Source organism: Corvus cornix, chromosome 1A (genome assembly GCF_000738735.6).
Source record: "Corvus cornix cornix isolate S_Up_H32 chromosome 1A, ASM73873v5, whole genome shotgun sequence".
Lineage (NCBI taxonomy): Eukaryota > Metazoa > Chordata > Aves > Passeriformes > Corvidae > Corvus > Corvus cornix.
The window spans coordinates 35051950-35065044 of record NC_047057.1 but is presented as its reverse complement, the minus strand read 5'-3'; the positions used below and the strand labels follow the sequence as shown (position 1 = coordinate 35065044).

General features: G+C 40.3%; 1 protein-coding gene across 4 annotated transcripts in view; it reads left to right on the top strand.

Annotated features, from left to right (window-relative positions):
• Positions 1-13095, top strand: part of PTPRB (protein tyrosine phosphatase receptor type B) — a 63578-nt gene that overhangs the window by 25876 nt on the left and 24607 nt on the right. For all 4 annotated transcript variants that reach the window (XM_039570367.1, XM_039570366.1, XM_039570368.1 and 1 more), the window contains 8 exons: positions 1753-2022; positions 3839-4099; positions 6234-6500; positions 7809-8072; positions 9055-9318; positions 10230-10493; positions 11161-11424; positions 12287-12556. In XM_039570367.1, the coding sequence (XP_039426301.1) occupies positions 1753-2022; positions 3839-4099; positions 6234-6500; positions 7809-8072; positions 9055-9318; positions 10230-10493; positions 11161-11424; positions 12287-12556 (2124 nt within the window). The remainder of the gene's footprint in view (positions 1-1752; positions 2023-3838; positions 4100-6233; positions 6501-7808; positions 8073-9054; positions 9319-10229; positions 10494-11160; positions 11425-12286; positions 12557-13095) is intronic.

Sequence of the window (13095 nt, the reverse complement as noted above, 5' to 3'; positions counted from 1 at the left end):
TGGTGAAGAATGCATACATAAATTTTTAGTAGACTCAAAGCCAAAAGGTAGAAAATGTGGGTGTAAGAGAGCAGAGTATTTATTTTAGAAAATATTTATTGTCCACAACTAAACATCTCATGTGAAAGGCATATCCTTGACACACCCAGCTGATACCCCATTCTCAGTGCAGGCTGGAAGAGCCCTGTAAAAGTCTTTCATGTCCAGTAAGTACAAAGCTGGACCAGTTTATATGCATGTCTCTTTTTGTTTGTTTAGCCTATCACTGAAGTCCTTTAAAATTACCATTTCAGTCTAAAGGGAAAACTTCAGGCCCTCACTCAATACCACTGATCCCCAGCTTTGTAACATAGATCCAGTGCTTTCAAAGTTAGGGATTAGAAGTCTTATTTCCAAGGATGCTGATCATATGCAATTCCTTCCTTTACCATAGACATCAAGAGCTTTGAAAATGGTCACTTCAGCAGAAGCTCTGTGGCGTAGATACGTTTGTAAATCCGGACTGTCAGGTCCGCAGATGCTGAAGGGATTAGGCCTTTAGGGTCCCTCTGTAACTCACAGAGAGAGACAGGTGTTCAAGGACATAATACACATTGCTGTGTATTGAGAGGGTGCTTACAGCAGCAGAACCTGCCAAGGAATGTTGTGGTAAGAAATATGGACATCTCAGAGACTGAAACTTTGTGCCATACAGGTGTAATGATGTCCAGCCAGCCTGACAAGGCTGAACTTTATCTGTTATGATGTAAGTTCAGTTATGCTTCCTAACAATACACTGTGTGCTTATATCCACTCACTCAGAAATTGAAACACGTTTCCCATATTCACTGGCATATGGGAGTTGTAGGTTTGATATCCTGCTGTGCCCATGGGAAGTGAAACTGGTGAGTATTTTGTGATGCTGGTAGAGAGGTTTTAATTCTGTGCTAGATACTGAACAATTAAATATTAACTAAGCTAGATAAAACATGAGAACATGATTCTACCCTTGTAGTTTACAGTTAATACTTGCAAGTGGTCCCAGGGCTCCAATGCTCATCTCTGAGTATCTTAAAACTAAGCTACAGGTATCCTGTCCTAAGGGTCTGCATTTGTCTTCTAGTCTCTGCTTGGTCTGGCTAATATTTAATTATTCCATGAAAATCAGAAAAGCTTCAGTGGTCCAATGTGACCTGCAGGAGTGTAGGGTGAGAAGGTTAAGCATGTAAAATCAGGACCCTTGGAGCACAGGACAGGATGGAGTGGATGCTTTAATGGACCTCTGTCTTAACCTCAGTGCCTTATACAGCTGGGAGGAATTAGGGCATATAAGGTGGAAGAAGCAGTCTTTGTGGGAGAAGTCATTATACTTTGCTTTTCTGCTGCTGATACCAGTATTTGGCTGATAGAGATTGAAGTTTACAGCCTTAGCAGTGAAAAATGGATTGGCAGTTTCTAAGTGAACTTGAGTGCAGGAAACAACAGGGAACCTGACTGGAAACTGCAAAATGCATCCAAGAAGCGTACAGGAGATTTTGCCAGCCCTAAGAGGGGTTCCCCATTTCTGATGTCAGAAACCAGCAGGGGAAAAGTGAGTGGTTTGTGTGGGGAAGAGTAAAACTTGTCTTTAAAATGAAAGCCAACCTTTGCAACAAGGTAACTCACATTGCTCTAGCTGGTCCAAGCACTTGTACAATAGTTATGCTGTGAGACAGGTTTTGCCAGTACAGTTATGTCTCATCAGAATTGCTTTTTCACTCTCTGTTTCTCCAGTTCCACAGAAAGTTTCGGAGCTGCAGGCAGGTGCTAGCGGCTGGCCACGGTCTCTGCGAGTGACCTGGGTGCCCCCCGCAGGAGACTGGGAGAGGTACCACCTGCTCCTGTGGAACCGCTCAGCCCTGGTGCTCAACACTACCCTCGAGAAGGACACCACCGAGTACCTCATCCATGATGTGGGCCTCATCCCAGGGAGGGAGTATGGCGTGGAAGTCATTGTGGAGAGTGGCAATTTGCAGAGCAAGACAAGTTGCATGGGGAGAACAGGTCAGCATGCTCATCCAAGCGCTGTAAGAGTGCAGAGTGTTCAGCTGGGCTCTGTGAACAATGAAAGAGTACTTGGGAATCCACAAATTGATTTCGCTATTAATACGATAAAAAGGAGCTCCCTTGTAAACCACAGAAATATTTTTAGCAGTTCTGTGAAAATTTTCAGGATTACTTTTGTAGGAAATGTTTTGTTAGTGAAAGTTTGGGGAACTGTATCATGATTCTGTCACGTCTGAGGTGTTACATTACGTGTTCATTTCACTGCTATATTTTGTAGCTGATTGTAGGGCACCCTATAAAGGTCTTAAAGAAAGCAATGTAGGCCTTCCTGTATTGTTCATCAGTGTGTTTCCTTGCCAGTCTGTGTAAAGAATATTAACTGTGTTAACCAAAGCTGGCTAAAGTGTATGTTAGTATGGCTGTTCTGTAACATCCCAGTTCTTGTTCTTGCATTCCATAAAGAAAATGGGTTCGTCTGTTCAAGTCTGTGTTTCCAAATGAAGTCCATATATACTGCATGGATGTGAGTGGAATTCTTTTGCAGTGTGTTAATCAAAGCAACATCTGATTTGCTTCAAATTTATAAAATAATTCCTATATAGTTGTTAGAATTTCTGCTCAGTGAATACAGAATAAGTACAATTCAGAGGAAAGGAAGACTTGGAGTAGGAATAACAGGCAAGGCTCAAGTCTAACCCTTATCTCAGTGAAGAATGTGAGGTAGGACAGGGCCATCCTACTTTATCCTCACCCTTCCTGGGGCCTACCTTTTCTACTATACCCTTACCTGTCATTCCCTGAGGACTTAATTTTGTTTTATTTTGCACAACAGCAAGACCAGCAGAAGCTACAAAACTGAAGCTTTCTCTGACTTCTAGCAAACTTGATCAGAGCAAGATACATTCTCATCTTCCTTATTTTGACATATGTTGCAAGTAATTTAAGTTTATGATGTTACTTTTAATTGACTCCACTAAGTGATTAATAGTTGGACCCAATGATTTTAGAGATCTTTTCCAATCTAAGTGATCCTATGTTTAGAACAAGGTCCATTAAATAATATCCGGCAGTGGCTGTATTATGACTGTGTTTGACCCACAGTGAGGTGCATAATGTGTCTGTTATGAAGCATAGGTATTAAGCCCTGTTGTGACACAGTTTTCTCTTAGATTAACCCACAGTTTTGGAAACTGAGTTGTATTTCAATGTGACAGGGACAAAATCAGATCAGGACTACGTTAGGCGATAGATGAGATGCCTGCAGTGTATGCAGGCACACACACACATGAACACACAGAAATTCACTGATCGAATTACTTCTTTTATGCCACTGTAAGTTTCAAGTGTCTCCCAACTTGACTGAGGTATAAACCAGTGCAAAATCAATGTCACTCTGACCCTATAATTTGCAACCTAGTTTGTTAGAACTAAATAGGTGTAGATCTGACTTCTGGTACAAATGTCTTACATCCCTGTTCAGCACCCAGAGTTCAAAAAGGAAGTTTGCTGACTTCCCTGCATTTCCATTTGCACTAAAATATATATCCTGATGTAAGTTTAAACCTAAGCATTACAGCCGTAGTGCATTGCTGAAGTCTGCTGCTGACAGTCCTTCACTGGAAGAGGGGCACAAATACCAGATTTATAAGAATCACTTCCTAGAGAAAGGTAGAGAATCTCCTCTTGATTGCAGATACTCTATTACTGTCACATTTCTGTCTTACAGAACAAATTTCTTACAGCAGCTTGAGATAGGGCATGCGTGCTCACTACACAGTCCTGTTCTCGTTGCGATATTTGTGTGCTTTTCCAGCTCCAGAGCCTGTTCTCCAGCTCCGTGTGAAGCATGCTAATGAATCTTCACTTAGCGTCATGTGGATGACCCCTGTTGCAGAATGGGACAGCTATGTGGTTTCCCTGGGAGACAATGATCTTACTATTGTAAAAAAAGGACTTGCAAAAGAAGCTAAGGAGTTCACTTTCACTGACTTGGTACCTGGAAGGAAATATACAGCTACCATCACTACCATTAGTGGGACTTTAAGCAACTGGACTTCAGTGGAAGGAAGAACAGGTATCATCTTGTCAAACTGTTTTAATCTTTACTTCTCTTAACCACTAACAATTTTTTTTGCTTTGTAGTGAACTGAGTTAACTCAATGTCTAAATCTCAAAAGTCTTGATCTTATGTTTGTTTCTTCAGTAAAAAAAGTTACATTTCTGAGTCTCTCATTTCTGACTGTCAGTTATCTTGCTGTATTTATTTAAGATTTTTGGGAAATAGATGTGTAATTCCTGGCAAAACAGCTTTCTGAAATATTATGTCACTTCTAATCAATCTACATTAGCACAAGATTCCATACAAGAAGAACAATTTTCACTGTGTATTTTCAGGAGAGTCACTTCCTTGATACAAAGCATTCATCATCCGAGAAAAAGGGAAACATCACCACACTGGAAAATGTTACTTTAGGGGGAACATTCCAAGGCTGACAGACATAAAACATATGTTACCTTGAAGATGTATTTTGAATCTTTTCGCTCTTCTGATTCCAGAATATGTATTTGTTACTGAGGATGATGACTGCGTCACAAGGAAGGTCCCATTCTCACCCCCTGCAGGGTGATAATTTTGTGCACATGTGCAAGTTTTAAACCATATGGGTTACTTTACTCTGCTTAAGCATTGGCTTAAGCATTCTGCAGTGCAGGCAAAGTTTTAAAATGTAGCTCTGGCCTTGCACAGCACAGGGAGAAACAAGCTGCTTGTGTCTGAATCTAAGCATGCCTAGGGTGGATGGTGGTCCTTACTTAAATTTTTTAACTCCTTCCAAGGCCTGAGAAGTTTAGCTTACATTTTCATTTCTCTGCTATGTTATTAGATAGCCGGAATTTCACTTCCATCTGACTTATGCCCCTTTAGGGGACCTATTTGGGCATAAAGGTCCCACTTCACTGCTATGAGTCAATGCTTGAAAACACATCAGGCACTGATAGTGTGTCAACATTACATGCAAAGTGCGTTGTAAAGAATAAACATCAATTAACTTGAACATAGGTTTTAATGAGCATTCCAAACCTCTGAATCTTCATTGCAGCAGAACAGCTTACTAGGCTTGAAGAATATTGCTGTAAATATGACAGAAATAGGTCTTACTTGCATCCCAGATTGGTCAGCTTCCAGTGAAACCTGCAGTATCACTAAAAGAGCATTTAGCACAGAAATGTGGCACTTCAGTGTCTTGTTGGAGCTAACTATGTTATGAGAGCATTATGAAACAGGAAGGATTTTTGATTTACATTTTCTTCAGCCATGTGCCTAATTTTCTAGCTTTTGTCAATGATTACTAAACCAGTACTATGTGTGCAAAAAGGTTGATATAAAACAAGAGCAGAAGAGTGCAATCACATTAGTGATTAGTTAGAGTCTTTATTTCGTTTGTGCTTGGTCATGTAGACAAAAATCCCTAGAAGTAATTGTATTTCCTTGCTATAACCAAATATTGTCAAATTAAATAAAGAAAGAGGATCTGGGGTAAAATTTGTGCTACGTATTCCATTCCTTTGTTATTTCTTTATCCTTTTTGGTCTGGCTAAGTTCATGAGCTTATGCTTCGATAAATGTTACATTTGTTTAACAATTCATCTTTTGATGCTATAAAAGTTGGTATCCTGCAGATCTTCTGACGTAAGTTAAACCATAACCATCCATCTCAGTTATCCCCAAAATTAAAGGGTCTGACACAGTATAGATGACTGTGCCTGAGGTATTCTTCAAACAAGTTTGCCATTTATTAGAAATGAAAGATTGGGAATGGGAGAGGAAAGGGAAAATGAAAGACACAGACTATATTTGAAGTAGTCACCAAAAAACCCTTAGTGATTTCCTAAACTGATGGCTTTTATTTAATGGTATTTATAAAATGCCATCTCTTCCAGTTCCCTGATCTTGAATCATTTTCATCTGACTGAGAAAAGCTGTGCTAAAGGCTGAAAGACCTTTCTGTGTCTTAGTTAGTTTCCCATAGACCACATCCCAACAGACAGGAAGCAGTCCACAGTTGAAGTATTTTTAGTCCTGTTGAGTCTGGCTGCAAATTGGAATGTTCTTTTGATGCACTTCCTCAGTGTGACTAAACTTCTGTTCTTTGGGGGATTCTTTTAAATTTTGTTTCTCCTCAGTAACATTATGACAATTTTCTTTTCAGTGCCAGCCCAAGTGACGGGTCTGACTGTGGCAAGTCAGGGATCAACCAACAGCTTGTTCACCAACTGGACAAGAGCACTGGGAGATGTAGACTCATACCAAGTGCTACTGATTCACGAGAATGTTGTCATTAAAAATGAAACTGTTCCCAGTGAAACCAACAGATACCACTTCTATCCTCTGAAACCTGGAGGTCTTTATTCAGTTGTTGTCACCACTGTCAGTGGAGGGATATCTTCAAGGCAAACAATTGCAGAGGAAAGGACAGGTAAAAAAGAAAACACTCCAGCATGCTTTTTGTTAGTTCTCCAAAGCTAAATTTACCTAAGAGAATGGTCTTGTGATTAAGCCACTGCACTGAGTATTCAGAAAACAGGAGTTTCATCTGTATAGGTCCATATGTGCACACTGTCTGTCCAGATTTGTGTAAATATAGCTTTAGAGAGCTAACTGCTCTAACTACAGTGGGGCTCTGTACAGCAGGATCACTCTGTAACAAAGACAAAAGTATGCCCTGAGAGTAATGAACAACTGTGCTGGGCGAATCACTCCTTGGAAGGGACTTTCTTGTTCCATTGTTCCATGTGGTGGTGTAGGATGATTGCTCCTTACTTACGTGTGCCAAGAACCAGCCTAAAGGTGGTGGGATGTATATGTGTTTCAGTTTGTCACAGCCCATTCTTTTTCTTTAATCCAACATCAAAGAATGTCCACCAGGGCTAATTACTTATTATGAGGTCCTTCTGTGTTTCATAGAACAAGATTTACTGTTGCATCAAATTCTTTAAGTTTAAAGAGTCGTGAAATGTAATACCAGTTCTTTGGATATTTAGAGGAAAAATTTGGCAACACTGCAATTTCACCCTTTATGTGAATTTGGCAAAGGCCGGGCATTCTGCAGTTTTCTGCAATGTTCTCCTCGAAAACAACTATTTTCAGGTGAAAAGACAAAAACAAACCTGAAAAAGAATTGAAGAATAATACTAAAAGGCTTAAAGTAGGTAAGTTTATTTTGTAAAATCTGGGGGGGGGTTTGACGCTGACAGCTGTTGGCCAGCCCCTCTGCTGAGGTAAGTCAGTTCAGTGCAGCAGAGTCCAGTGAAAATGTGAAAGTTCATTATATCTAAGCTCTGTCCCTGTTATAACTGAGAGGTTTGTACCTTAGTGGTGATAGTTCTGGCAATGCGGAGCCTTTGAGCTTGCCTTGCTGGCTTGAAAAACAAGTGGCATTCATGTTTTGTCCACTAGGCGTCAGAGAACCCACTGGAAATGAAACATTCGGCTACGGGCCTCAGCATCTCACCAGCCTCACCACTTATTGCTGTTACTGAGGAATGGCAGTTTGAGAGGATAACTCAACTTCTGGGATTTTAGAAGTGCTGGGATCGGGCCACCAAAGACAATTTCCTTCACTCTATTTAAGAAAGCAGATGAATGTTGCTGAGAGGGAGTCAGTGCAGAACTTCTCAGGGTCCCAGACCACTTATTTTGCAGGGGATGGCATTTCAGGGATTCTCACAGCGGTAAGAATTGCCTAGTTAAAGCTTTTTTTTGTTTTTCCCTCTTTGTTTCACAGTTCCTTCCAGTGTGACTGGAGTAACAGTAAATAACTCCGGTCGCAGTGACTACCTCAGTGTTTCTTGGCTGCCAGCTTCTGGAGATGTAGACAGTTACTTGGTAACACTCTCTCATGATGACAAGATTGTTCAGGCTCTCACCATTTCCAAATCATTCAGTGAATGCTCCTTCAGCAGCCTTTCTCCTGGGACGCTTTACAATGTGATGATAACCACAAAGAGTGGAAAGTATGAAAACTATTCCCTCGGCCAGGAACGAACAGGTAAAGAGAGGCTCTGAGCAGGTACAGTCACTGTAACTGTTTTGTATAGCCATTACCAATGATTTATCAATATCTGACCAAACTGGGATGGATGAGTAGGGGTTGGAGGGTCAAACTATAAAAGTAGAGCTTTATAGACTTAGTTTTATTCTTATGCCCCTGTTGCTGCTTTATGTCATGCAAAAATACTTTAGCATGAATAAAAGTCATGTCAGTCCTTATGAGTGAGCAGAAATAATGTATCCGTTTTGGCTCAAATGTGTTGTCCTGCCCTTAATGCCTCTCCCTGGCCCTTCATGTATATCCTGCAGATCATCTCCTCAGAAAGTTACTCAGGCACTGAAAGAACAGAATAGGATAGGATAATTAGTAAAATGTTAGTGGGGTGTCACAATAATGAGTAACACCCATGTCAGTTGGTTTTGGTAAGACACAGACACGTCTGTGGTTTTGGTCATGCAATTTTCAAGGATATTGTAACAGGAATAGAGAAATCTCAGAAAAGGATGGAAATAATGATGGAGAACCTTTTAAAACTTTCTCAAAAATTGTAAAAACTGAGACTTTACACTTCGTAAACCAGTAAACTAAAAGAAAGATTGTAATATTGTTAAAATAACAAAGAGTATCAAGTTAGTGCAATTTTAGTCTTCTCATGATCTAAGTGAAAATCCAAGGAACAGCCATGAAAGGACAAGAACCAAATTCTGGATCAGTGTTTGCTGTGGAACTCACAACTCTAACAAAAACGGAGCAAGTTCCGTAAGACCAAAAATTGGAAAGGCAAACCATTGTACTGTCGTAAGATGTAAAGCAGCCTGGAAACTGCAGTTACTATTTAATTGCTTAAATCCATATTGTTGTCTTTTTGCAATTTCCTCACAAAACTCTGGTAACTACCACAAATATAGTTCTCTATCACAGCTCCTGTTACTGCAGGAAATTATTGCCTTCTGAATCTTTATGTGTTTTTTTCTTTCAGTCCCTTCAAGTGTTCAGGGCCTTACTGTCAGCAATTCAGCCAGAAGTGACTACTTGAAGGTATCCTGGTTACATGCATCTGGATATTTTGATAATTATGAAGTGATCATCAGGAACAACAATGATTTCATCCAAACAAAAAGTGTCCCAAAGGATGAAAATGAATGTGTGTTCACTAATCTGGTCCCAGGGAGGCAGTACAGTGTCACAGTCAGCACAAGGAGTGGGAAATATGAAACTAGTGAAAGGGTCTATGGCAGAACAAGTAAGTAAGCACCCTGGAAACATTCCGAGACACTCCAGGGTTATTTTTTTTCATTTACCATACCCAGGAACAAAAATCCCATATGATTTTAACATAGAATGTTGACTATAACTCTTTGACTGTGTATTGTTCCAAATACAGAAAGCAGTGTTTAAGTTACAAACAAAAAGTGAAAGAAGAGACCTGTGCTGTTAAATTGGAAAGCAAATCTTGAAACACTGAAAGCCAAAAAACAGTTGTACTGTTTTCCACATGAGTTTAGTATTTATAAATAAATTATGCCAGAATGTACAAAAGAGTTTTTTCTGGTCATGGAAATATATAAGGAAGAAGATAGACTAGACCTCACTCTATTCAAACCACTACAAGAACTGCAATTGGAGAGCATGGGGCAGGAGTGGTAAGGTGGCTAGTTGGGAGCCAGCAGGGATCTGCATGCAATCTGCCTGTCTTCACCTGGCACTGTATGTGAGTTAAGGAGCCATGCTGAGAAACTCAGTTTTTTACACAGATGTAGCACTGGGCAAAAGCAACTCACCTGTGTCTGGTACAAGCTGGAAAGTGCATTGTGGTGCTGCATCACACAGGTGGGCTGCCTTGCCTTGGCACTAGCTCAGGCCTCTTTGCACTGTATTTGTTGCACATACAGACCTTACTCAGTTTTTGTTGGCTAGGTCAGCTCCCTGCAGGCTCCAGTATTATTTATTTATTATTTTTATGCTGATAGATTGTGGACTTCTGTCCTGAAACGGGACCTTCCAATGTTAGATGGGGTGCAGACCATCTGCAATCTGCTGCTTTCCTAGGGAACTGAATGAAAAACTGTAGCGCAGAAGCATGGCTGTTAGCTTTTTGCTGTGATCTGTTAGTAAGTACTGAGAAGTTTCCTATCTTTCTTCTCACCTCTTCAGTGCCAGAGTCAGTGAAGGAACTGACTCTTAATAACAGGAGCACAGAAGATCTGCAGGTAACTTGGTCAAAGGCTGAGGGGGATGTTGATAAATATGAGATTCAACTCCTCTTCAATGATATGAAGATCTTCCCACCCATTTTCCTTGTGAACACCATTGAGGAGTATTGGTTCACAGCTCTGACTCCAGGACGTCTATACAAAATTCTTGTCTTGACCATCAGTGGAGATGCACAACGTGCTACTTTCATAGAAGGCCTGACAAGTAAGAAATAATGTGGTATTTAAAATGTGTTGAGGCTTCTCTAGAATGAAGCACTGAAAATCAAGGGTGAGCCATGGTTTTATTTAAGCTCCTGTAATGCTGGCTCAGAGACAGCAGGTCTCATTGAAAATCACAGTAGTACTACAGCCAGCTTGACCTGTGCTTAGTAAACAAATGTCACATTTACCAATATTTGATTGTTGGCAGAGAATCTGATTTGTTGCATGAGAATCGTATTGAGATGTCAGTGTTTCGGTTTCTGTTATCCCCAGGCATGCCTGTTGTTTGCTTAGTGTCTCTAGCTAAATCACTTACCCATTTTACACCTCTGTTTACTTACCTGAAGAGAGCAATCGAGATAATAATGTCAAAATGGCTAACTAGCTGAGGGTACCTAAAGAGCTTTGATTTTTTGAGGTGTTTTTAAAGCATCATGTGGAGAAGAGGGAGGTTACACATAGAATTGCTTTTCAAAAATGGCATAATCCCACACAAATATTTACAATTTTACTTGTGTTTACCCATGAATGAAATTACTTGTACCTGTAAATGATCTTTCTCTTTTGAATCATTTTTTCTGTGGCCATAAAGTAGGTAGAAATTAGGAAGCTTGAGTCAAATAGGAAATTTGTGAGCAGGTGCCTTTTTTTCCCCTGTTTTTTTCCAGTTCCAAGCAAGGTCAGAAATATTCATGTGTCACCTAATGGCATGACAAACAGCCTGAAAGTGAGCTGGACCCCTGGAGGTGGAGATGTTGATTCCTACACAGTGACTATATTTCAGCAAAACCATCAGCTTGATTCCCAGAGTGTCTCCAAACACGTCTCTGAGCACATGTTTCACAAGTTGGAAGCTGGGGAGCAGTACCGGGTGGTGGTGCAATCCAACAGTGGCACCTTGCACAACAGCTTAGCAGCTTTTGGGAGAACAAGTATGTTTCTCTTGAGACAACGAGAAAGTTTCATTATGTCTTCCCAGAGACTGACCCTTGTTTAATAATGTTTATGAATGTACCATAGGGCATGGGGACATTCAGACTCATGGAAAGCTTTTATCTCAAAGAGCATGAGTCATGATGTAGGCACAGGTCTGTTAATACCAACGAGATGTGTCATGTCAGTAGCTTTACATGGGTGAATGTGCATGGAATTCTAGTCCAGCCTATTGTCTTCCTTCATAGGATGAATGCAGTTCCATCCCTCTCATTTCCTATGCCTGTACCCATCTGACACATGCATCTACTCCATGTAGTCAAGTATTGTGTTCTAACAGAGCCTATTGCATGGTCAAGGCTTGTAAGACAATATAATGCCCCAGTATCCTGGGTGTCACAACATACAGAGCAATGCAATAGCTTGCTTTTAATCTATCCTCTTTCTTTAGCACCTGCATTTGTTATCGGTGGCCTTGATTTTTGTGCAGCAGCTGCTGGCTAACATTTTCAATTCTGGGCTCCTATTTTCCACCAATTTACTACTCCTTTATTTTTCATATTCCTTTCTTAACTGTTTCAGTCAGTTCATTCCACTCTCCTTCTCCATCTTTTCATGATAGTCTATATACATCTGTTGCTTCTCCATTCCCAGCTCAGACATCCCTGATGCTCCATAACTTCATCTGTTTGTATTTATGTCTAGGAGTTATTTGTTTGCATAAACATATGCACAGACATTTCCCACAAGTGAACCTGAAAATACATAAAGTTATGTTCTATTAGTTACTTTATTCACATCTGTGTGTTGAGTGGTCTGTATCTCACCTGGTAATGTCCTGCCTTTAACTGTCACTTCCAGTTCCAGCCTCTGTCCAGGAATTATTAGCCCATCATGCTTACAGCAGTCATTCCTTGTTAGTAACGTGGCAGAAAGCCCCTGGTGTAGCCGAAAGATATGACATTCTGCTCTTGAACGAGCAAGGAATCCTCCTGAGTAACAAATCAGAGCCAGCTACTGCCAAACAGCACAAATTTGAAGATTTACTGCCTGGCAAGAAGTATAAAATACAAGTTTTGACAGTCAGTGGTGGGCTCTTCAGTAAGCGTGCAGAAACTGTTGGCCGAACAGGTAATTAGAACATCTTGGTTTATTTATACTTCCCTCAGTCATATATCATTAAATACATGAACCATCTGTATATCTTGATTCTGAAAAGATTCTAGCAAGGTACGGACTCAGGATGTTTATGCATAATTTTTCCTGATACATGCTTTGTATGTGAATCTGAGATTTATTATCATAATGTGACCATGGTTCGTAATAAGGATATTAAACTAAAATGTTGGATGCTTCCCTCGGTCTGTCTTTTGTGGAAATACCTGAATGCTTTGTTGTCATTCAGTTTTTAATCCACAGTCTCAAGGCTCTTATTGCAGGATTTGAAGTGAATATACCCTTCTAAACTCAAGGCCACATCTTGCTTGTAGTCTTTAAAGCTTCTTGTAGAAACTAATGGACTGTTTGTGTGAGCACAGTCTAGTCACGCCTTCTGGGAAATAAAAATATTGTATTGGAGAGACTCAGTGGCATCTCATAAATGCTTTCCCCTTGTTTCTGACAGTTGCTGTTGACACTACTTAGCTACTTGAGGCTTAATTGAAATGTGT